The sequence below is a fragment of the Sphaerodactylus townsendi genome, linkage group LG07 (assembly GCF_021028975.2).
Source record: "Sphaerodactylus townsendi isolate TG3544 linkage group LG07, MPM_Stown_v2.3, whole genome shotgun sequence".
In the NCBI taxonomy this organism is placed as follows: Eukaryota; Metazoa; Chordata; class Lepidosauria; order Squamata; family Sphaerodactylidae; genus Sphaerodactylus; species Sphaerodactylus townsendi.
Window position 1 is genome coordinate 161,664 of NC_059431.1, and position 23,266 is coordinate 184,929.

Genomic DNA, 23,266 nt, shown 5'->3' on the forward strand with positions numbered 1-23,266 from the left:
CCACCCCACCCCGCCCCCCCCCCCCCCAATTTTTTTGCACCAGGTCATTTCTCAATCATCATCACATTATAGAAAATGCCCCAACTCACAAATCTGAACACAGCACTGGTGAAACACACAGGTTCTTTGATAGAGACTGGTGAGATAAAAGGTACGAAAGGCTGAGAATCCATGAATTGCAGTACCTGAAAGGGATTAACCCAGTTCAGGGAGTTACATTATTAGTCGCAATTGCTATATGGAACCTTCACGTTCAAAGGCAGGATGCCTCTCGGGGAGGCGAGGGCGTGGAGACAGAAAAGCAGACCCAATTAGTAACCCCCTCTCGGCACACACAAATAATTAGTAACCCACGCTTGGGAACTGGTGAGAACCTGCTGGATCCCACCTCTGATTTATATCCTTCCTTTCTCTCCTGTAAGGAGACTCAAAGGGGCTTACAAACTCCCTTCCTCTCCCCACAACACACGCCTTGTGAGGCAGGTGGGGCCAAGAGAGTTCTGAGAGAACTGTGACTGAGAGCCCAAGATCACCCGGCAAGAATATAGGAGTGGGGAAACAAATCTGGTTCGGAGTCCACCACTCAATCAAACCCGGTTCTTTGAATTAGAGTCCACTGCTCTTAACCACTACACCATGTGGGCTTTTGCTCTTGTTCCAAAGGTGTCCACAGGCTCAAAAGGCTGCGGACCCCGGTCACACACCATCTCATGATGGCAAGCAAGCTCTCCTAAACAATGAGTGTTAATTTTGCTACCCCCAAGCAAAATTAGCCTCCAGGACACCTGACTAGTTTTGGAGGCAACATGGCTTCCATTAGAATTCCACACAATGAAGGAGCCGCTTCACAAATGATTTCTTTGGCCTCGAGAGTCAAACGTTTTAATAGATTTTCTCTACAAAAAACACAGTCCTTTTTATCACAAAAGTCAGGGTTGAACGTACATGACAAACAGGATTATGAGATCTTGCTGTGTAATAAAAATTCTTTCCTTGTAAGAGAATCCTGAAGTGAAATGTTATGAGTCAGGACACGCCCTGGGCTCCCGGAGCAGAGGCCTTGACATGTCGTGGAGTTCCAGAAGGTTCTAAATGGACCATTTCTCTGTCCGGGCCTCCACCGCTTTGACAAGCCCTTCTCCCAAGACCTCAAAGTCTTCTAAAATAGCTGTCACATTGGGAACCATCAGCGATTCTGAGCTAGACATCAGCATCATTCTTCCTCTCATGGTGGATGCCTGTGATGGAAAGCAACAAACATGGCAAAATGACTTTCAAATTGAGTCATGGAGGCTGGATAACTGAGAGGAGGAGGAGGAGGAGGAGGAGGAGGAGGAGGAGGAGGAGGAGGAGAAGGAGAAGAAGGAGGAGGAGGAGGAGGAGAAGGAGAAGAAGGAGGAGGAGGAGGAGGAGGAGGAGGAGGAGAAGGAGAAGAAGGAGAAGAAGAAGGAGAAGAAGAAGAAGAAGAAGAAGAAGAAGAAGAAGAAGAAGAAGAAGAAGAAGAAGAAGAAGAAGAAGAAGAAGAAGAAGAAGAAGAAGAAGAAGAAGAAGAAGAAGAAGAAGAAGAAGAAGAAGAAGAAGAAGAAGGGGTTTTATATCTCGCTTTCTCCATCTTTAAGGTGTCTCAAAGTGGCTTACAAACTTATTTCCACCCTGCTCTGATCTTGTCAATCCTAACATGCATCCTTAAATCCCTGCCATGTCATACCCACAGTAAGTATTTGGGGACAGGAGGTGCTCCATCCATACATGACCCCTATAATTCCCAGAGAGGTAAGGAAGGAGAAGCCCCCTACAGTTCATAGAGAGGAAAAGAAGAAGTGAGGCCCCCTGTAGTTCCTAGAGAGGTAAGGAAAGAGGGAGGCCCCATATCCCAGGGCGAGACCTTACCTTGAAGGGCTGTGGCGCAAAGCTGGAAGGCTTCCAGAGGACTCCAATCACCTCTCCTCCGTGCTTGTCATAGAAGAACAACGCAAGGTCTCCAAAGGCCTCCTGGAAGAAAAGAGGGTGGCCGTTCAACTTGGCTATCAAGCTTCATCTTGAGATAAACTGAATTAAAACAATTCAAACCAGGATTTCATTTATCTAGCCCAAGATTGCTACTGCAACTCACAACTCCCCCCCCCCCCACAATAATTCCAATTGTATCTAAGGTAAGGTGACCAGATGGTCACCTTTGTGCAACTCAGAGACGGTGCGGGTAGAGGCTGACCCTGCATGCACATAGCCCCGCAGCACTGGAGCCCATCGCCTTCTGAGGCGCTCCCGTTTCCACCAGCCCGATCTAGCGCATTTAATAAATTAACTACTAATGTCAACTTCCTTGAACCCAGAGGAAAGACATCAACGATTTAATAAATAATAAATCAATACGTTCTGGATTTTAGGTCTGCTGCTTATTTTACTGGGTGATTTGGCTGTGAAATTCAGTTCTAGTTTCATGAATTTTATTGTGCATGCATCTAAAATTTAGACTGCTACTTAGTTTACTGTGGATTTCAGTTCTAGCTTTAGGAATTTCATTGTGTATGCATCTAAAATTTAGACTGCTACTTAGTTTACTGTGTGATTCGTTAGTTTACTGTGGATTTCAGTTCTAGTTTTAGGAATTTTATTGTGCATGCATCTAAAATTTAGACTGCTGCTTGTTTTAAACTGGGTGATCGGGCTGTGGGATTCAATTCTAGCTTCATAAATTTGATCTGCGCGTTCAATCTCAATTTTATTTTACTGCGCACTTTGCATTTTAATACTTTGCATTTTAAATTACTGTAAACCTAGCTGTTGCTAAATACAGAGACTGAGCTACTTTTCACATGCTAGGAAGTAGATTTCCAAGAAGAGGCCTGACCAAATGGTGGGCGAGGTGACCAGCTCCGCTGGTCCTGGGTGCCATTATAGTCAGTTACATCCCTGTAGTAGCCAGACAGAATCATAGGCCCCTTCCGCACACACAAAATAATGCGTTCTCAAACCACTTTCACAACTGGAGAGAATGCGTTCTCAAACCACTTTCACAACTGGAGAGAAGGCTGCTAGAACACGGCCATACAGCCCGGAAACCACACAGCACCCAAGTGATTCCGGCCGTGAAAGCCTTCGACAATACACTTTCACAACTGTTTGCAAGTGGATTTTGCCATTCCGCACAGCTTCAAAGAGCACTGAAAGCAGTTTGAAAGTGCATTATTCTGCATGTGCGGAATGAGTCTAAGTCAGGGGTCTTCAAACTATGGCCCTCCAGATGTTCATAGACTGCAATTCCCATGAGCCCTACCACTTGGCCATGCTGGCAGGGGCTGATGGGAATTGTAGTCCATGAACACCTGGAGGGCCACCGTTTGAAGACCCCTGGTCTAAGAGAAGTTTCCAAATAGATAAGGGAGTATCACTGCAACATTGAGAGGAGGGGTTTGGACGGGGAGGGGGGACGGCGGGGAGGGGGGGAATAATAGCAAAGTCCAAACTGATCCCTCATCTGCCGATGGCCACCAGAACAGTCCAAGATAATTAAGTCTAAAAACAAGAATGCTGGCAATGCTTATATAAGGATGCAGCAGACTTTTCCTATTAACAGGGATTTTTTAAATGGCAAAGTTATTTCTTTAAAGCCGCTCCATTTTACAGTCTGTTAAGATTTTCCATGCTGCTCTTCTTGGATAAAGGAGACCACATTGAAGAAATTTAACAAACAGTACAGTCCCATACAGTGAGACTCCAATGTAAGCTAATAAAAATCAGTGCAAGTCCGCTGATTTCTGAAAGAGCCACCGCTGTGTTTGTGGTGCAGTCCGATGCAGAATTACTCCACACTCTTAGAATCATCGAGTTGGAAGAGACCACAAGGGCCACCAAGTCCAACCCAGGAACACACAATCGAAGCACTTCCGACAGATGTTCATCCAGCCTCTCTCTAAAAACCTCCAAAGAAGATGACTCCACCCCTCTCCGAGGCAGTGGATGCCACCGTCGTACAGCCCTGATAGTCAGGAAGTTCTTCCTAATGTATTGTCGAAGGCTTTCATGGCCGGAATCACTGGGGTGCTGTGTAGTTTCCGGGCTGTATGGCCATGTTCTAGCAGCATTCTCTCCTGACGTTTCGCCTGTGGCTGGCATCTTCAGAAGATCCTCTGAAGATGCCAGCCACAGATGCAGGCGAAACGTCAGGAGAGAATGCTGCTAGAACACGGCCATACAGCCCGGAAACCACACAGCACCCCAGTTCTTCCTAATGTTTAGGTGGAATCTCTTTTCTTTCACCTTGAATCCATTACTCCGTGTCCTAGTATCTGAGGCAGCAGAAAACAAGCTTTGCTCCCTCTTCGACATGATATCCTCTTGGCAGGGAGCAAACTGCCAACTGGCCTGCAACTTACAGGTTGGGCAGAATCTCCGAATAAGACTCAAAGTGAACGCATGGAGCTCTCCTGTACTGAGTCAGAACTCTTGCTCCATCTAACACAGTATCCTCCTCTGAAATCAACTCTCCAGGGTCTCTGGCAGAGGTCTTTCACATCACCCACTCCCCAGCCCCTCTAACCGGCAATGCCAACATCTGTGGCTCAATGGGACAGCGTCCGCTTGGCATGCAGAAGGTGCCAGGTTCGATCCCCGGCATCTCCAGCTAAAAAAAACCCCAGGCAGGAGGTGATATACAATGATAGGGCTGGAAGAGACCACAAGGGCCACTTCCTTGAAGGAAGACTCAAAGCACTCCTGACAGATGGCCGTCCAGCCTCTGTTTTAAAAGCCACCAAAGAAGGAGACTCCACCACGCTCCAAGGTGGTGAATTCCACTGTCGAACAGCTCTGAATGTCAGGAAGTTCTTCCTAAATCTAAAATTCTTCCTAGTCTAAAAACAAGAATTTTGGCAATGCTTATATAAGGATGCAGCAGACTTTTCCTATTAACAGGGATTTATTCCTATTAACAGGAGCAGCAGTGGCGCAGGAGGTTAAGAGCTCGTGTATCTAATCTGGAGGAACCGGGTTTGATTCCCAGCTCTGCCGCCTGAGCTGTGGAGGCTTCTCTGGGGAATTCAGATTAGCCTGGGCACTCCCACACACGGCAGCTGGGTGACCTTGGGCTAGTCACAGCTTCTCGGAGCTCTCTCGGCCCCACCCACCTCACAGGGTGTTTGTTGTGAGGGGGGAAGGGCAAGGAGATTGTCAGCCCCTTTGAGTCTCCTACAGGAGAGAAAGGGGGGATATAAATCCAAACTCCTTCAACTCCTCCTCCTCCAACTCCTCCTCCAACTCCTCCTGCTGCTGCTGCTGCTGCTGCTGTTGTTTAGGTGGAATCACTTTTCCTGCACTTTGAATCCATTATGTCTTGTCCTAGTCTCTGGAGCTCACGCCTCCTGTTTCCCCCAGGGATGCTTCACTGGGGAAAAGACACGAAAAGGGATAGCTGAAATTCAGATTCTCTGGAACCATCTGTAGAAGGGGTAGTCAGTCTGGCAATTTGACAGACCTGGCGTGGAGGCCGCAAAACCCCGCAGCCATCATTTTGGCCTGCTCTGCTACAGTGGAAAACCAAGCGACAGGCTGCACGTGATTGACAGCTGGCAAAGCGTCCCAGCGGCGGGGTGTGTGTTCAAGCCAGGTCTGCCCAGACACATTTTGGCAAATTGGTTATGCTCCTCCTAAAAGTCAGTGGCTTCAGGAAAGGTTTCTCTTTTGTTCCTGTAATCCCCCTGCCAGCCACCCACGTCTACATAAATCTGCGCAAATCCCATGACGGTCAAATCCGGGTTAATGTAGAGTGTATTAAGATCTCCCTTTGACATCCAGCAAACCATTACGGAAAGCAATTTTACGAATAAAGTAATGTTAAGCTTGTGTTGAAGAGGCCGTGCGTGCATTAAAGTGGGCTGGGAGAGGGAATATTTTTCTGCACTGCCCCAGCTTGATGATGATGATGAAGAAGAAGAAGAAGAAGAAGAAGAAGAAGAAGAAGAAGAAGAAGATGATGATGATGATGATGAGGAAGGAGAAGGAGAAGGAGAAGGAGGAGGAGGAGGAGGAGGAGGAGGAGGAGGAGAAGGAGAAGGAGAAGGAGAAGGAGAAGGAGAAGGAGAAGGAGAAGAAGAAGAAGAAGAAGAAGAAGAAGAAGAAGAAGAAGAAAGAAGAAGAAGAGGAGGAGGAGTTTGGATTTATATCCCCCCTTTCTCTCCTGCAGGAGACTCAAAGGGGCTTACAATCTCCTTGCCCTTCCCCCCTCACAACAAACACCCTGTGAGGTAGGTGGGGCTGAGAGAGCTCCGAGAAGCTGTGACTAGCCCAAGGTCACCCAGCTGGCGTGTGTGGGAGTGCCCAGGCTAATCTGAATTCCCCAGATAAGCCTCCACAGCTCAGGCGGCAGAGCTGGGAATCAAACCCAGTTCCTCCAGATTAGATACACGAGCTCTTAACCTCCTACGCCACTGCTGCTCCTAGGTTCAACCCCCAGCATCTCCAGATAGAAGAACCAGGCAGGAAGTGATGCGAAAGGCCTTCCTCTGTCTCAGACCCTGTAGAACCACTGCCCACCTGGCTGGACAATACTGACCTTGATGGATCAAGAGTTTGAATCATGAGTATGCCAACTTCGTGGGTATGCCAACTTCTAGCATCAACTGTGTGCCAGACTGGGAGGTTTCTCTCAATGATCCTGGGGAGCGAACCCCTCCCCATCCGTCAACCGGGACAAAGACTTGCCCCGATCTGGGCGGTGCCTGTGCTATGAGCCTACTTGGGTGTTCTTTGGAACAGCACCCAGGAAGCTGATGGCCACGGCAACATATTGACTAGCAGGGACAGGTCCAGAGGAGGGCAACCAAAATGGTGAAGGTCTGGAATCCATGCCCTTCAAGGAGCAGCTTAGGGGGACCTAGGTATGTCTAGTCCGGAGAAGAGAAAGTTAAGGGGCGACATTATAACCATGTGTAAATATTTAAAGGGATGTCATGTTGAAGAGGGAGCAAGCTTGTTTTCTGCTGCTCCAGAGACTAGAAATAGATTCAAACTATAGGAAAAGAGGTTCCACCTAGACCAGTGATGGCGAACCTTTTCGAGACCGAGTGCCCAAACTGCAACCCAAAACCCACTCATTTATCGCAAAGTGCCCACACGGCAATTTAACTTGAACGCTGAGGTTTTAGTTTAGAAAAAACGGTGGGCTCCGAGGCATGCGTTACTCGGGAGTAGGCTTGGTGGTAGTGGGTGGCTTTGCTTTGAAGCAACCGTGCAACTCTTCCAACAGGTGAATCACGACCCTAGGAGGGTTTTCTTAGAAGCAAGCCCTAGTGCCAGCAACCGAGCTTACTCCCAGGTAAAAGATCGTGCTTTAGTTCTTCGCATGAAAATCAGTGGGGTTTAACAGGGTTACCTACACTGCTTCCCCAAAACTGGGTCTTAGGTTTAATGCTAATAATCGAGTCCAGCAGCCCAGGCCAGCCTAGATGTGGGGGGGGGGCAGTCTGTTTGCGCATGCCCACAGAGAGGGCTCTGAGTGCCACCTCTGGCACCCGTGCCATAGGTTCGCCACCACTGACCTAGACGTTAGGAAGAACTTCCTGAGGGTCAGGGCTCCTTGACAGTGGAATAGGCTGCCTCGGAGTGTGGTGGAGTCTCCGGCCGGATCTCAGTGTCCCCAGTCCTTTACAAGGCATAGTCACCCTTAAACAGTGCCCCTAACAATGAAAAAGATAACAAAGGTATCATTTGAATTAGCTCCAGAAATATATCTTTTAGGATTAGGAATAAAGAAAATTCCGGACCTTAATATTGACTTATTTTTATATATATCTACAGCTGCAAGGATGAGGATAGCCAAAGTATGGAAGAATGAAGCTTCACCAACAAAAGAAGAATGGATGACCGAAGTTATAGAATACCTAAATATGGACAGATTATCGACGAGATTGAAAGAACTCCCACGAGAAAAGGTTTTGAAAACGTGGGGGAAGCTAATTATATATCTAGAAAAGAGTTCAAAGGATAAAATGATTGAAGAATATCTAATATGAAATGGTTTACAAAATTATATTGCAATAAGTTAATCTGCAAAAAAGTTGTATTACAAAATAAATTATATACCTTTATTAAGGGAAAAATAAACATGGATTCAGTTACTTAACAGGGGAAGTCCAAAGCAATAAGTATTGGGCAGTTACATCACAACAAAAGGGATAAAATCATGATTATGGGATATTGAAAGGGCTTAGATAAGAAAAGAAATTTATTTAAATTAAAATATGAAGGACATATAGCATTATTAAATACAAGGTATATTTGTAGGTTAAATATTAAAAATATGGAATGAAAAACAAGGTAGTATAGTATAGATATTTAAGATTATTAAAGATAAAGAATAAATTACCAAAGAATAGTGAAGTAACTGAATTGATTTAGATGTATTGAATTATGTGTTATTTATGGGTAGTTGGGGTAGGATAGATTATGCTTGGGTAACTGTAAATGTGGGTCATTTGTTACATGTTAATATTTGTTGATGTCTTATGTATTTCAATGGTTTCATGTATGTTTTATGTTCAATGTGTTTTTTAAAGAAGGAAATTAATAAAAAGTATTATGGGGGGGAAAAACAGTGCCCCTAAGACTGGCGTGTGAACCCCATAATGGGCAGAAAAGAACAGGTGTACCAGATGCCGGGGAGAAGGCTATGACCGTCCCGCTCTACTTGGTGGACTCACTGAGAGTCAAACTGAGTCTGGCAAAACAGTTTTTATGCCCTCGAAGAACCGGCAGTCTAAAGTCAGGCAGCCAAGGGAAGGGGAGACCAAGAGTGTCACGCAGGTAAGGCGGGTTTGTTTTGCTTGGGGAAGGCAATGGGGCGGAGAGTGGGCGCTTCCCACAGAAAAGTGGGTTTTTAAAGAGAAATTTAGAGGGAAAGAGGACTCCAGGAATGGAATTCCCCTTTCTCCCCCCCGTGCATGCCACCCCTCTCCCTCCCTCCGCTAGGGTGGGTGGGCCATGTCCAGATGCCGGGCCCCCTCCCCCTCCCTTGCATGCCACCCCTTACTCCCTCCCCTTCCCTTGCATGCCACCCTTCACCCTCCCTCCCCTCCCTCTGCTAGGGTGGGTGGGCCATGTCCAGATGCCGGGCCCCCTCCCCCTCCCTTGCATTCCACCCCTTACTCCCTCCCCTTCCCTTGCATGCCACCCTTCACCCTCCCTCCCCTCCCTCTGCTAGGGTGGGTGGGCCATATCCGGATGCCGGGCCCCCTCCCCCTCCCTTGCATGCCACCCCTTACTCCCTCCCCTCCCCCTCCCTTGCATGCCACCCCTCACCCTCCCTCCCCTCCCTCTGCTAGGGGGGGGGGGCCCTGTCCGGATGCCGGGCCCCCCCCCCCCCCCTTGCATGCCACCCCTTACTCCCTCCCCTGCCTCCCCTCCCTTGCATGCCACCCCTCACCCTCCCTCCCCTCCCTCTGCTAGGGTGGGTGGGCTATGTCCAGATGCTGGGCCCCCTCCCCCTCCCCCTCCCTTGCATGCCACCCCTTACTCCCTCCCCTGCCTCCCCTCCCTTGCATGCCACCCCTCACCCTCCCTCCCCTCCCTCTGCTAGGGTGGGTGGGCCATGTCCAGATGCTGGGCCCCCTCCCCCTCCCTTGCATGCCACCCCTTACTCCCTCCCCTGCCTCCCCTCCCTTGCATGCCACCCCTCACCCTCCCTCCCTCCCTCTCCTGGGGTGGGTGGGCCATGTCCGGGATGCCGGGGCCCCTCCCCACTCCCTTTGCATGCCACCCCTACTCCCTCCCTCTTCCCTTGCATGCCACCTCTTTCACCCTCCCTCCCTCCCTCTGCTAGGGTGGGTGGGCCATGTCCAGATGCTGGGCCCCCTCCCCCTCCCTTGCATGCCACCCCTTACTCCCTCCCCTGCCTCCCCTCCCTTGCATGCCACCCCTCACCCTCCCTCCCCTCCCTCTGCTAGGGTGGGGTCTGGGCTATGTCCTGGATGCCACCCCTCCTCCCTCCACTTGCACGTGCCACCCCTTACTCCCCCCCCTCCCCTCCCTTGCCACCCCTCACCCCTCCCTCCCCTCCCCTCTGCTAGGTGTGGTGGAGGATCGGGCCATGTCCTAAGATCACCCGGGCCCCTCCCCTCCCTTGCATGCCACCCCTTACTCCCTCCCCTTCCCTTGCATGCCACCCTTCATCCTCCCTCCCCTCCCTCTGCTAGGGTGGGTGGGCCATGTCCAGATGCCGGGCCCCCTCCCCCTCCCTTGCATGCCACCCCTTACTCCCTCCCCTTCCCTTGCATGCCACCCTTCTCCCTCCCTCCCCTCCCTCTGCTAGGGTGGGTGGGCCATATCCGGATGCCGGGCCCCCTCCCCCCCCCCTGCCAGCCACCCCTTACCCCCTCCCCTGCCTCCCCTCCCTTGCATGCCACCCCTCACCCTCCCTCCCCTCCCTCTGCTAGGGTGGGTGGGCCATGTCCGGATGCCGGGCCCCCTCCCCCTCCCTTGCATGCCACCCCTTACTCCCTCCCCTTCCCTTGCATGCCACCCCTCACCCTCCCTCCCCTCCCTCTGCTAGGGTGGGTGGCGGGCCCATGTCCGGATGCCGGGCCCCCTCCCCTTCCCTTGCATGCCACCCCTCACCCTCCCTCCCCTCCCTCTGCTAGGGTGGGTGGGCCATCCCTTGCATGCCACCCCTTACTCCCTCCCCTGCCTCCCCTCCCTTGCATGCCACCCCTCACCCTCCCTCCCCTCCCTCTGCTAGGGTGGGTGGGCCATGTCCAGATGCTGGGCCCTCTCCCCCTCCCCCTCCCTTGCATGCCACCCCTTACTCCCTTCCCTGCCTCCCCTCCCTTGCATGCCACCCCTCACCCTCCCTCCCCTCCCTCTGCTAGGGTGGGTGGGCCATGTCCAGATGCTGGGCCCCCTCCCCCTCCCCCTCCCTTGCATGCCACCCCTTACTCCCTCCCCTGCCTCCCCTCCCTTGCATGCCACCCCTCACCCTCCCTCCCCTCCCTCTGCTAGGGTGGGTGGGCCATGTCCGGATGCCGGGCCCCCTCCCCCTCCCCCTCCCTTGCATGCCACCCCTTCCTCCCTCCCCTGCCTCCCCTCCCTTGCATGCCACCCCTCACCCTCCCTCCCCTCCCTCTGCTAGGGTGGGTGGGCCATGTCCAGATGCTGGGCCCCCTCCCCCTCCCTTGCATGCCACCCCTTACTCCCTTCCCTGCCTCCCCACCCTTGCATGCCACCCCTCACCCTCCCTCCCCTCCCTCTGCTAGGGAGGGTGGGTGGGCCATGTCCAGATGCTGGGCCCCCTCCCCCTCCCTTGCATGCCACCCCTTACTCCCTCCCCTGCCTCCCCTCCCTTGCATGCCACCCCTCACCCTCCCTCCCCTCCCTCTGCTAGGGTGGGTGGGCCATGTCCGGATGCCGGGCCCCCTCCCCCTCCCTTGCATGCCACCCCTTACTCCCTCCCCTGCCTCCCCTCCCTTGCATGCCACCCCTCACCCTCCCTCCCCTCCCTCTGCTAGGGTGGGTGGGCCATGTCCGGATGCCGGGCCCCCTCCCCCTCCCTTGCATGCCACCCCTTACTCCCTCCCCTTCCCTTGCATGCCACCCTTCACCCTCCCTCCCCTCCCTCTGCTAGGGTGGGTGGGCCATGTCCAGATGCTGGGCCCCCTCCCCCTCCCCCTCCCTTGCATGCCACCCTTCACCCTCCCTCCCCTCCCTCTGCTAGGGTGGGTGGGCCATGTCCGGATGCCGGGCCCCCTCCCCCTCCCTTGCATGCCACCCCTTACTCCCTCCCCTTCCCTTGCATGCCACCCCTCACCCTCCCTCCCCTCCCTCTGCTAGGGTGGGTGGGCCATGTCCAGATGCTGGGCCCCCTCCCCCTCCCTTGCATGCCACCCCTTACTCCCTCCCCTTCCCTTGCATGCCACCCCTCACCCTCCCTCCCCTCCCTCTGCTAGGGTGGGTGGGCCATGTCCGGATGCCGGGCCCCCTCCCCCACCCTCCCTCCCCTCCCTCTGCTAGGGTGGGTGGGCCATGTCCGGATGCCGGGCCCCCCCCTCCCTTGCATGCCACCCCTTACTCCCTCCCCTGCCTCCCCTCCCTTGCATGCCAGCCCTTACTCCCTTCCCTCCCTCCGCTAGGGTGGGCCATGTCCAGAAACAACACGATATGCTTTAAAGCAAACAGAGCTTTGGATATGCTTTGAAAGACAAGGAGCAAGTTGCTCAACACGGACAAAGACGTTGCTTCAGAGATGTCGTCACCAAAGAACCCCAACCCGAGAAAAATGAGGATTCAATTAAATCAGGAAGAGAAGCGCCCTTTTGCCGAAGATAACTCAGCAACACGCCAAAAGCTGCCAAGCTGGGTGGTGCGCAGGGAGGCTTTGGCCTTCGTCTTGCAACACACCCCACGTGCACACGCGCGCAGAGAGAACCAGTTTGATCCTGCTCTGCTTCCTTTTCATCGCAGGGAAGTTTCTCGGCCAGCAAAGGATGCGGTCTGGATTGTGGATTTCCACAGCGTCTGAATCATGCTGTGGTTTTCACACACAGGCCATCCCGGTCAGAGGCAGCCCCACGCTTCTCCAGAAATACTTGTTTATTGTCTCTTGTGGTTTCACGAGGAAAATGCCCCTTCTTAGGAAAGACTCGGGAAGGGGGAACAAGCCATATATGGCTCTGTGCACAGCCAGGATGGTATAGTGCAGGGGTAGGGAACCTGCGGCTCTCCAGATGTTCAGGAACTACAATTCCCATCAGCCCCAGTCAGCATGGCCAATTGGCCACCCCTTACTCCCAATTGGCCATGCTGGCAGGGGCTTACCCCTTACTCCCAATTGGCCATGCTGGCAGGGGCTGATGGGAATTGTAGTTCCTGAACATCTGGAGAGCCGCAGGTTCCCTACCCCTGGTATAGTGGTTAGAATCTGGGATCATCCAGAATCTTAGGCTACGATCTGGGATCATCCAGGTTTTAATCCCCAACCCGCAACGGAAATCTGCTGGGCCAGTCACACCTTGGGCCACTCAACCTAACCTTCCATGTTGTGCAGATCATAATGGAAGAGAGGGGAATACTGGAAGAAGAAGAAGAAGAAGAAGAAGAAGAAGAAGAAGAAGAAGAAGAAGAAGAAGAAGAAGAAGAAGAAGAAGAAGAAGAAGAACAAGAACAAGAACAAGAACAAGAAGAAGAACAAGAAGAAGAACAAGAAGAAGAACAAGAAGAAGAAGAAGAAGAAGAAGAACAAGAACAAGAACAAGAACAAGAACAAGAACAAGAACAAGAACAAGAAGAACAAGAACAAGAACAAGAAGAACAAGAAGAACAAGAAGAACAAGAAGAACAAGAAGAAGAAGAAGAAGAACAAGAAGAACAAGAACAAGAACAAGAACAAGAACAAGAAGAACAAGAACAAGAACAAGAAGAACAAGAAGAACAAGAAGAACAAGAAGAAGAAGAACAAGAAGAACAAGAACAAGAACAAGAACAAGAACAAGAAGAAGAAGAAGAAGAGGAGGAGGAGGAGGAGGAGGAGGAGGAGGAGGAGGAGGAGGAGGAGTTTAGATTTATATCACCCCTTTCTCTTCTGCAGGAGACTCAAAAGGGCTTACAATCTCCTTGCCCTTCCCCCCTCACAACAAACACCCTGTGAGGTGGGTGGGGCTGAGAGAGCTCCGAGAAGCTGTGACTAGCCCAAGGTCACCCAGCTGGCGTGTGTGGGAGTGCCCAGGCAATCTGAATTCCCCAGATAAGCCTCCACAGCTCAGGTGGCAGAGCTGGGAATCAAACCCGGTTCCTCCAGATTAGATACACAAGCTCTTAACCTCTTACACCACTGCGGCTCCTTGAATTCCTCACAGAGAAGGAAAGTCGGGTATAAATAACGTACAAACAAATTCCCCCTCTCTATAACGTACAAACAAATAACGTACAAACAAATTCCCCCTCTCTATTTATTGTAGGTGTTTGTACCTCACAAAATTCACAGTGCGCAGATTCCTGGATTAACTCCAGATGAATAAAAAGCAATTAAAATATGTATAGGAACAGAGAAGCAGGAAAACAGATGAAATTAACGATACAGGAATGTAAGCACAGCTGTTCATGATCAGTCCCAAGGAGATGGTCACAGATAGCGCTGGGTAGGGATGAAACCCATTTATTTATTTATTCATTCATTCTTTCATTGATTTATTCATTTATTAATTTATTAGATTTTAAACCGCCCACCCCCGAAGGGCTCTGGGCAGTGTACAACACTCCTTACCGCCCATACCCGAAGAATGGATTCTCTTGGAGGAGACAACAGATAATATTTTATATGTATTGTTGAAGGCCATTTATTTTGTACCTTTATGGTTTTGACCTTCAAAGCCATTCACCGTCTCGGACCTGCATATCTGAGGGACCGCCTCTCCCCATATTGCCCCGGTAGGCCCCTCCGCTCCTCGGAGGAGGACCTACTCGTGATCCCTGGCCCAAAAATGATCAGACTGGCCTTGACGAGGGGCAGGGCCTTTTCAGCCCTGGCCCCTACCTGGTGGAACAGGCTCCCTAGGGAGATCAGGGCCCTGCAGGACTTACAGAGTTTCCGCAGGGCCTGCAAGACGGACCTGTTCCGCCAGGCGTTTGGCCAGCCTGGTTAAAAATACATCTACCGTGTCATCTGGCCTCCCATGGGCACAAGGGGGGGAGGGGGGTAGCCAGAAGCCATCCACATTTTTAAATGGGTTCTGTTTTTATGTGATTAATATTTAAATTATGTTTTAATGTATGTTTTAACCTTGTTGTGAACAAGGGGGAGGGCAGTATATAAAATTAATAATAAATACATAAATAAAATAAAAATATCTCTTCACAAAACTGCTTATGCAGTTCCATATCCTGGCCGAGACAATATCAGGGAGCAACAGAGACGCACAGTTCTAGCATATATCATAACAGATACACTCACTTTAACCATTTTCTGTGTTTGTCTCCAGAGGAAAAGATAAGATTCAAGCTCAGTAGCACCTTAAAGATCAACAAGATTAAACAGGGACTGTGTAAACTTTTGAAAGTCAAAGGGCCCTTCTTCGGATAACATGTTGAAGGAAGCATTATCTCTTGAAAGCTTATACCTTGTTGGCCAATAAGGTGCTACTGGACTCAAATCCAGATGCCCCTTAAGAACATAAGAACATAAGAACAAGCCAGCTGGATCAGACCAGAGTCCAACTAGTCCAGCACTCTGCTACTCGCAGTGGCCCACCAGGTGCCTTTGGGAGCTCACCTGCAGGAGGTGAAAGCAATGGCCTTCTGCTGCTGCTGCTGCTCCTGAGCACCTGGTCTGCTAAGGCATTTGCAATCTCAGATCAAAGAGGATCAAGATTGGTAGCCATAAATCGACTTCTCCTCCATAAATCTGTCCAAGCCCCTTTTAAAGCTATCCAGGTGAGTGGCCATCACCACCTCCTGTGGCAGCATATTCCAAACACCAATCACACGTTGCGTGAAGAAGTGTTTCCTTTGATTAGTCCTAATTCTTCCCCCCAGCATTTTCAATGGATGCCCCCTGGTTCTAGTATTGTGAGGAAGAGAGAAAAATTTCTGTCTGTCAACATTTTCTACCCCATGCATAATTTCATAGACTTCAATCATATCCCCCCTCAGACGTCTCCTCTCCAAACTAAAGAGCCCCAAACGCTGCAGCCTCTCCTCATAGGGAAGGTGCTCCAATCCCTCAATCATCCTCATTGCCTTTCTCTGTACTTTTTCTATCTCTTCGATATCCTTTTTGAGATGTGGCGACCAGAACTGAACACAGTACTCCAAGTGCGGTCGCACCACGGCTTTATATAAGGGCATGACAATCCTTGCAGTTTTATTCTCAACTCCCTTCAAAGATACTCTGATGATTCAAATCTTGGGAATGACCAATTACATACCTGGGCTGGCCACTGCAGGAGACAGGATTGTAGCTATACGGATAATCCCTTAAGTTTTTCAGCATTAGCTTGCAGGAGACCCTGTCTTTTTCCCCCATACTGCCCGTGGAGGACCCTTCGTTCTTCCAGTGGTGACCTCTTGATGGTCCCCGGCCCCAAGGACATTCAGCTAGCCTCAACCAGAGCCTGGCCTTTTTCGGTCCTGGCTCCAGCCTGATGAGGTCCTTAGCAGCGGATGCCAGTGCCCTGGGGGATCTCAATCGATATAACCTATCTCACAGGGTTGTTGTGCAGATCACAATGGAAGGGAGGGGAATACTATAAACCAGTGATGGCGAACCTTTTCGAGACCGAGTGCCCAAATGGCAACCCAAAACCCACTTATTTATCGCAAAGTGCCCACACGGCAATTTAACCTGAATACTGAGGTTTTAGTTTAGAAAAACCGGTTGGCTCCAAGGCACGCGTTACTCAGGAGTAAGCTGAGTTAAGCAACCGTGCGAGAAGAAGAGTTTGGATTTATATCCCCCCTTTCTCTCCCGCAGGAGACTCAAAGGGGCTTACAATCTCCTTGCCCTTCCCCCCTCACAACAAACACCATGTGAGGTAGGTGGGGCTGAGAGAGCTCCGAGAAGCTGTGACTAGCCCAAGGTCACCCAGCTGGCGTGTGTGGGAGTGCCCAGCCTCTGTTGAAAAATCTCCAAAGAAGGAGACTCCACCACTCTCCGAGGCCGTGTATTCCACTGAACAGCCATGACAGTCAGAAAGTTTTTCCCAATGTTTAGGTGGAATCTCTTTTCGTGCACCTTGAATCCATTATTCTGTGTCCTAGTCTCTGAGGCAGCGGAAAACAAGCTTGCTCCCTCACCAACATGACACCCCTTCAAGTATCTAAATATGACTACCATGTCCCCCCTTAAGGGAGCAGAAGTGGCGTAGGAGGCTAAGAGCTCGTGTATCTAATCTGGAGGAACCGGGTTTGATTCCCCGCTCTGCCGCCTGAGCTGTGGAGGCTTATCTGGGGAATTCAGATTCGCCTATCCACTCCCACACACGCCAGCTGGGTGACCTTGGGCTAGTCACAGCTTCTCGGAGCTCTCTCAGCCCCACCTACCTCACAGGGTGTTTGTTGTGAGGGGGGAAGGGCAAGGAGATTGTCAGCCCCTTTGAGTCTCCTGCAGGAGAGAAAGGGGGATATAAATCCAAACTCCTCCTCCTCCTCCTCCTCCTCCTCCTCTTCTTCTTCTTCTCCAGACTAAACATCCCCAGCTCCCTAAGTCTCCCTTCGTAGGGAATGGATTCCAGACCTTTGATCATTTTGGTTGCCCTCCTCCGGACCCGTTCCAACTCGACAATATCCTTCTTAAACACCACAAAGTCCTGTCGCTTTCCTGCCACCCTTCGGCACCATCTCACTCACCCGCAACTCCTGGAGATAGAGTTGGGCTGGGTCATAATCCACCACTGGGAAAGCCCGGGTTTTCACCGCGGCGTCACTCGACAATATCCCTCTGCTGAAAGATTTGGCCGGCCGGTCCACTGCTTGCAAATGTCTGGGGATCTGCTTGGGATTCAGGTAGATGAGGACGTCGTAAAAATCCAGAGGAGGACGGAAGGCCACCTGCAAGAAGGAAACGGATCGAGGCTATTTGCTACGTTGAGGATTTGGAGCAGAAATCTGTGGTTCGTGGAGAACTGTCAGGAATGGCACCTGCCTTCCTGGCATCCATCAGGGAGGCGCCTCGGGAAGATTGGGTTCACACCTGCAAGAGGGAATATCGGCTCTACTGTATGGGGACTGATCTATGCTTTTACAATGTAATCCACTCTCTGACATGTTAATGTGTATATCCTCCATTTGTTCTCTTCTTGTATGCTTGCAAATGCAGACAACCAGGCTGGCTGGGGGGAGGAAGGAGGAGGAGGAGGAGGAGGAGGAGGAGGAGGAGGAGGAAAAAGAAAAAGGAAGAGGAAGAGGAAGAAGAGGAAGAAGAGGAAGAAGAGGAAGAAGAGGAAGAGGAGGAGGAGGAGGAGGAGGAGTTTGGATTTATATCCCCCCTTTCTCTCCTGCAGGAGACTCAAAGGGGCTTACAATCTCCTTGCCCTTCCCCCCTCACAACAAACACCCTGTGAGGTAGGTGGGGCTGAGAGAGCTCCGAGAAGCCGTGACTAGCCCAAGGTCACCCAGCTGGCATGTGTGGGAGTGTACAGGCTAATCTGAATTCCCCAGATAAGCCTCCACAGCTCAGGCGGCAGAGCTGGGAATCAAACCCGGTTCCTCCAGATTAGATACACGAGCTCTTAACCTCCTACGCCACTGCTGCTCCTTGGAAGCCACCCAAACCAACTCTCTCTGCTTCTGGTTGTTGTGGGCTTTCCAGGCTGCATGGCCGTGGTCTGGTAGATCTTGTTCCTAACATGTGGCCTGCATCTGTGGCTGTCATCTTCAGAGGTGTATCACAGAGAGAAGTAACTTACCTCTGGGACACTGAAGATGCCAGCCACAGAGGCAGGCGAAACGTTAGGAACAAGATCTACCAGACCACGGCCACGCGGCCTGGAAAGCCCACAACAACCAGTTGTAGTCTGGCCGTGAAAGCCTTTGACAATACATCTCTGCTTTGTTCTAGAGAAGTGCGCTTTCAACAATAATTCTGTTCCCACCTCACTTTCGCGCATCCTCTGGGAAATCAAAGGAGGGGGGGTTACGGGGAGCAAACTTGGGGGATAAATGTGTCTGTAGAAGCCAGGTCATCAGAACTGACTTCCTGAGTCTAGGGAGCTTGTGCCACTCAATAAAGACAACACTCAATAAAGACTACTGATCCTGTATCCAGAGTCCGCTTATTGATTCTTGGTGCAAGACCTAATAAGAACACATACACATGGAATACAATCAGAGGTGGGATCCAGCAGGTTCTCACCAGTTCCCAAGAGTGGGTTACTAATTATTTGTGTGTGCCGAGAGGGGGTTACTAATTGGGTCCGCTTTTCCATCTCCACGCCCTCGCCTCCCCGAGAGGCATCCTGCCTTTGAACGTGAAGGTTCCATATAGCAATTGCGACTAATAATGTAACTCCCTGAACTGGGTGAATCCCTTTCAGGTACTGCAATTCATGGATTCTCAGCCTTTCGTACCTTTTCTCTCACCAATCTCTATCAAAGAACCTGCGTGTTTCACCATTGCTGTGTTCAGATTTGTGAGTTGGGGCATTTTCTATAATGTGATGATGATTTAGGAATGACCTGGTGCAAAAAAGATTTGGGGGGGTCGTGGTGGGGTGGCTGCCCATGTGGGGGGCATCCAACTCAGGTTTTGCCCAGGGCTCAGGTTTGCCTAGGTACGCCTCTGCCCCCTTTGCTGAGGGGGGTGGGCTGGCGAGGGAACCTGTTACTAAAAAGTTTGGATCCCACCACTGAATACAATACTGAATCAGACCCCTTGTCCACCAAGGTCAGTATTTCCAACTCAGACTGGCAGCTGCTCTCCAGGGTCTTAGTTGGGGATTTCAAATGGGGCTGGGAATTCAAGATGGCAGCAGTAACAGAGCAGGGCGAAGATGCTCACTCCAAGCAATATTAATTTACCAACAAAATGGCTGCCATTGCTTGCCTTCAGTCACACGTTAAAAAACCGGCACAATCACAAACCTTGCGGGGCAAAAACCCCTTCATGCTCCTTCCTTCTTCCTATAAACACTTGGCAGACGCCAAAGAAGGATATTCAAAAGGATATCAAAGAGATAGAAAAAGTGCAGAGAAGGGCAACGAGGATGATTGAGGGATTGGAGCCCCTTCCTTATGAGGAGAGGCTGCAGCGTTTGGGACTCTTTAGTTTGGAGAGGAGACATCTGAGGGGGGATAGGATTGAAGTCTATAAAATTATGCATGGGGTAGAAAATGTTGACAGAGGGAAATTGTTCTCTCTTTCTCACAATACTAGAACCAGGGGGCATACATTGAAAAGGCTGGGGGGAAGAATTAGGACTCATAAAAGGAAACACTTCTTCACCACTACCTGCAAATGGGCTTCTTGGAAATTCCCTGGGCTTTGTAGCCACATCTGAGATTGTCCCGCTGGCAGTTTCTGTTGTCCAACATTACACAAATAATTTAGAAGAGTTGGTGCAATTACTATCGGCAGAACTACAGAGTTCTAATGATGAAGAAGAACAGTTGGGTTTTATACCCTAATTTTCTCTACCTTTAAGGAAACTCCAAGTGGCTTACAGACTCATTTCCCTTCCCCTCTCCACAACAGACACCTTTTGAGGCCGGGGGGCTAAGAGAGTTCTGAGAAAACTGTGACTGGCCCAAAGTCACGCAGCAGGCTTCACGTGCAGGAGTGGGATTAGAGTCCACCGTTCATGTGGAGGAGTGGGGAATCCAATCTGTTTATCCAGATTAGAGTCCGCCGCCCTCAACCGCTATACCACATTGCCGTTTTCACTTAGGACACCAGAAGAGCAGAGCGATGAAGACTTTGCTGTGGGATTTCACAAGGAAATAAAACAGCCTCGATTTATTTTTATTTTTTTTTTGGCTTTTCTTGGTATGAAGTTCTAGCCAATTTATGGCGACGCCTTGGCAGATTCGAGGCAAGAGATGTTCAGAGGTGGTTTGCCGTTGCCTGGCCTCTGCATTGGGATCACGGACTTCCTTGGAGGTCTCCCATCCAAGTGCAAACCTAGACCAGGGGTCAGCAACCTTTACCACCCAAAGAGCCATTTGGACCCATTTTCCACAGCCCTGAAGATCTATGGAGCCGCCTCTGGTCCAGCCCCTCCGCTCCTCTTTCCTTCCAGCACTGGGGGGGAAGAGGTGCCGTGCAGGGAAACCCCCTCTGCCCGATGAAGCAGGCAGTTGCCTGTTCCATGGGGCAGAGGGGGGATGGCGGCTGCAGGGATAGCAAGGGGGGATGGCAGCTGCTCTGGAGGGACACGCCCATGCTACCCTCCGACCTCCTGGGGTCAGAGGGTCGCGTGGGCGTGTCCCTCCAGCCCTCCAGAGCAGCTCTGGAAGGAGAGGTGAGTGGAGGGGATGCGAGAAGCAGTGCCCTCACGCACGGAGCTGCCTCTGTTTCGGCCCCTCGGCTCACCTTTCCTTGCAGCACTGCTCTGGAGGGCAGGAGGGACACACCCTGCTACCCTCTGACCTCCAGGCCACGTGGAGCCGCAGCAGAAGGCTGAAAGAGCTGCATGTGGCTCCGGAGCCGCAGGTTGCAGACCCCTGACCTAGACCAGTGATGGCGAACCTTTTTGAGACCGATTGCCCAAACTGCAACCCAACCCCCACTTATTTATCACAAAGTGCCAACCCAGCAATTTAACCTGAATGCTGAGGTTTTAGTTTAGAAAAAACCGGTTGGCTCCCTCTTCCTCTGCCCCACCCGCTTGAGCAGGGGCCAGCCTGCTCTAGCCTCCAGCAAGTCCCACGCAAACTGCTCTGTGTCTCTCTAGCATCTCTGCCTCCTCTGTGCCCACCCCCCCAGGCAGCAGCCACCCAGAGCACAGGCACCAGGCCCGCCAGCTGAGTCCTCCCTGCTCACCGTAGTACACACACGTCGTGCTCAGTGGCCAAGGCCAGCCTAGATGTGTGTGGGGTATGTGTGTGATTTTCTGCCCCCCACATGATTAACTCTGTGTGTGCGTGCCCACAGAGAGGGCTCCGAGTGCCACCTCTGGCACCCGTGCCATAGGTTCACCATCACTGACCTAGACCGACCCTTCTTAGCTTCTGTGACCTGCTGAGATCGGGCTAGCCTGGGTCACCCAGGGAAATCAGCCAGACACCAGTTGCAAAAACCAGCTCTTCCGGTTAAGCAGAATTCATTTCAATTTCACTGTGCCAGGATACCTTTGGAGGTTTGACACATTCGCTCGCTTTTCAGAAACCAATTCTGCTAACTCAGCGCTAAGTCAGGGGAAAAGAAACCCACTTCTCGGTCCACTGAGCCCGTTTCCCAGACAATGTCAAAAATCCAGCCGCAGATCGGCAGCTGTGAGTGACAACAGCACAAAGCGATCGACTGCTTAGAGCTGACTCACGGTTCATCTGGTTCACTTGTCATCTCTGTTGCCAAGCAAAAGTTTACGATGCAACTCGCCCTGCCTCGCCGTTGAGGCCTTGGGAAAGAAAGGAGGAAGTCTAGAAAGCTCCTGGCAGCTCTGCACAACAGAGCCAGGAAAGTGGTTTGTCATCCTCGAGTGGGGTGGAAAACAACGGAGCCTGACACATTTCTGCTTATGAGGATTATGCACTAGGCAAATTGTCTGTCTAAAGCAGTGGTGGCGAACCTATGGCATGGGTGCCAGAGGTGGCACTCAGAGCCCTCTCTGTGGGCACGCACAAACAGAGTCCCCCCCCCACACACACACACACATCTAGGCTGGCCTGGGCTGCTGGGCTTGATTATTAGAATTAAACCTAAGGCCTAGTTTTGGGGAGGCAGTGTAGGAAACCCTGTTAAGCGCTGTTAAACCCCACTGATTTTCATGCAAAGAACTAAAGCGCGATCCTTTACCTGGGAGTAAGCTTGGTTGCTGGCAATGGGGCTTGCTTCTGAGTAAACCTTCCTAGGGTCGTGATTCACCCGTTGGAACAGTTGCACGGTTGCTTCGAAGCAAAGCCACCGACTACCATCAAGCTTACTCCTGAGTAATGTACGCCTCGGAGCCAACTGTTTTTTCTAAACCAAAACCTCAGTATTCAGGTTAAATTGCCGTGTTGGCACTTTGTGATAAATAAGTGGGTTTTGGGTTGCAATTTGGGCGCTCGGTCTCGAAAGGGTTCGCCATCACTGGTCTAAAGGGTCCTCCTCTTGTGCTGAGCAGAGACGGGCCCCCACTAGAAAGAAAGGAAAGTACGGATTTGGCCCCAAATGATGGATGGATGGATGGATGGATGGATGGATGGATGGATGGATGGATGGATGGATGGATGGATGGATGGATGGATGGATGGATGGATGGATGGATGGATGGATGGATGGATGGATGGATGGATGGAGGGAGGGAGGGAGGGAGGGAGGGAGGGAGGGAGGGAGGGAGGGAAGACGGACAGACGGACGGACGGACGGACGGACGGACGGACGGACGGACGGACGGACGGACGGACGGACAGACAGACAGATAGATAGAAAAGGAGAAGCTCCAGACTGCTCACCACATGAATCATGCAAACAAGCCAGATTTGCATAATTTCCCTTATTTTGGATATGATGCCATGCTTCTACTTAGTCATGAGACAGGAAGGGAGCAATTCAGGACACAAACTGGATTCCCCCTGACTTGTGGGATGCTCACGCAATGAACTCCCTGCCTTCTAGGATTTTGTCCACACAACTGTAAACATTCCACAA

General features: G+C 51.2%; 1 protein-coding gene across 1 annotated transcript in view; it reads right to left on the reverse strand.

The window, feature by feature from the left end:
* Window positions 1-859: 859 nt before the first annotated feature.
* The window catches only part of NOL6 (nucleolar protein 6), a 93,922-nt gene continuing 71,515 nt past the window's right edge, over window positions 860-23,266 (reverse strand). Inside the window, exons 13-15 of the mRNA XM_048504709.1 lie at window positions 17,326-17,526; window positions 1,891-1,992; window positions 860-1,238 (exon numbers count right to left, since the gene is read on the reverse strand). Coding sequence (XP_048360666.1) covers window positions 1,089-1,238; window positions 1,891-1,992; window positions 17,326-17,526 — 453 coding nt within the window. The 3' untranslated portion in view covers window positions 860-1,088. The remainder of the gene's footprint in view (window positions 1,239-1,890; window positions 1,993-17,325; window positions 17,527-23,266) is intronic.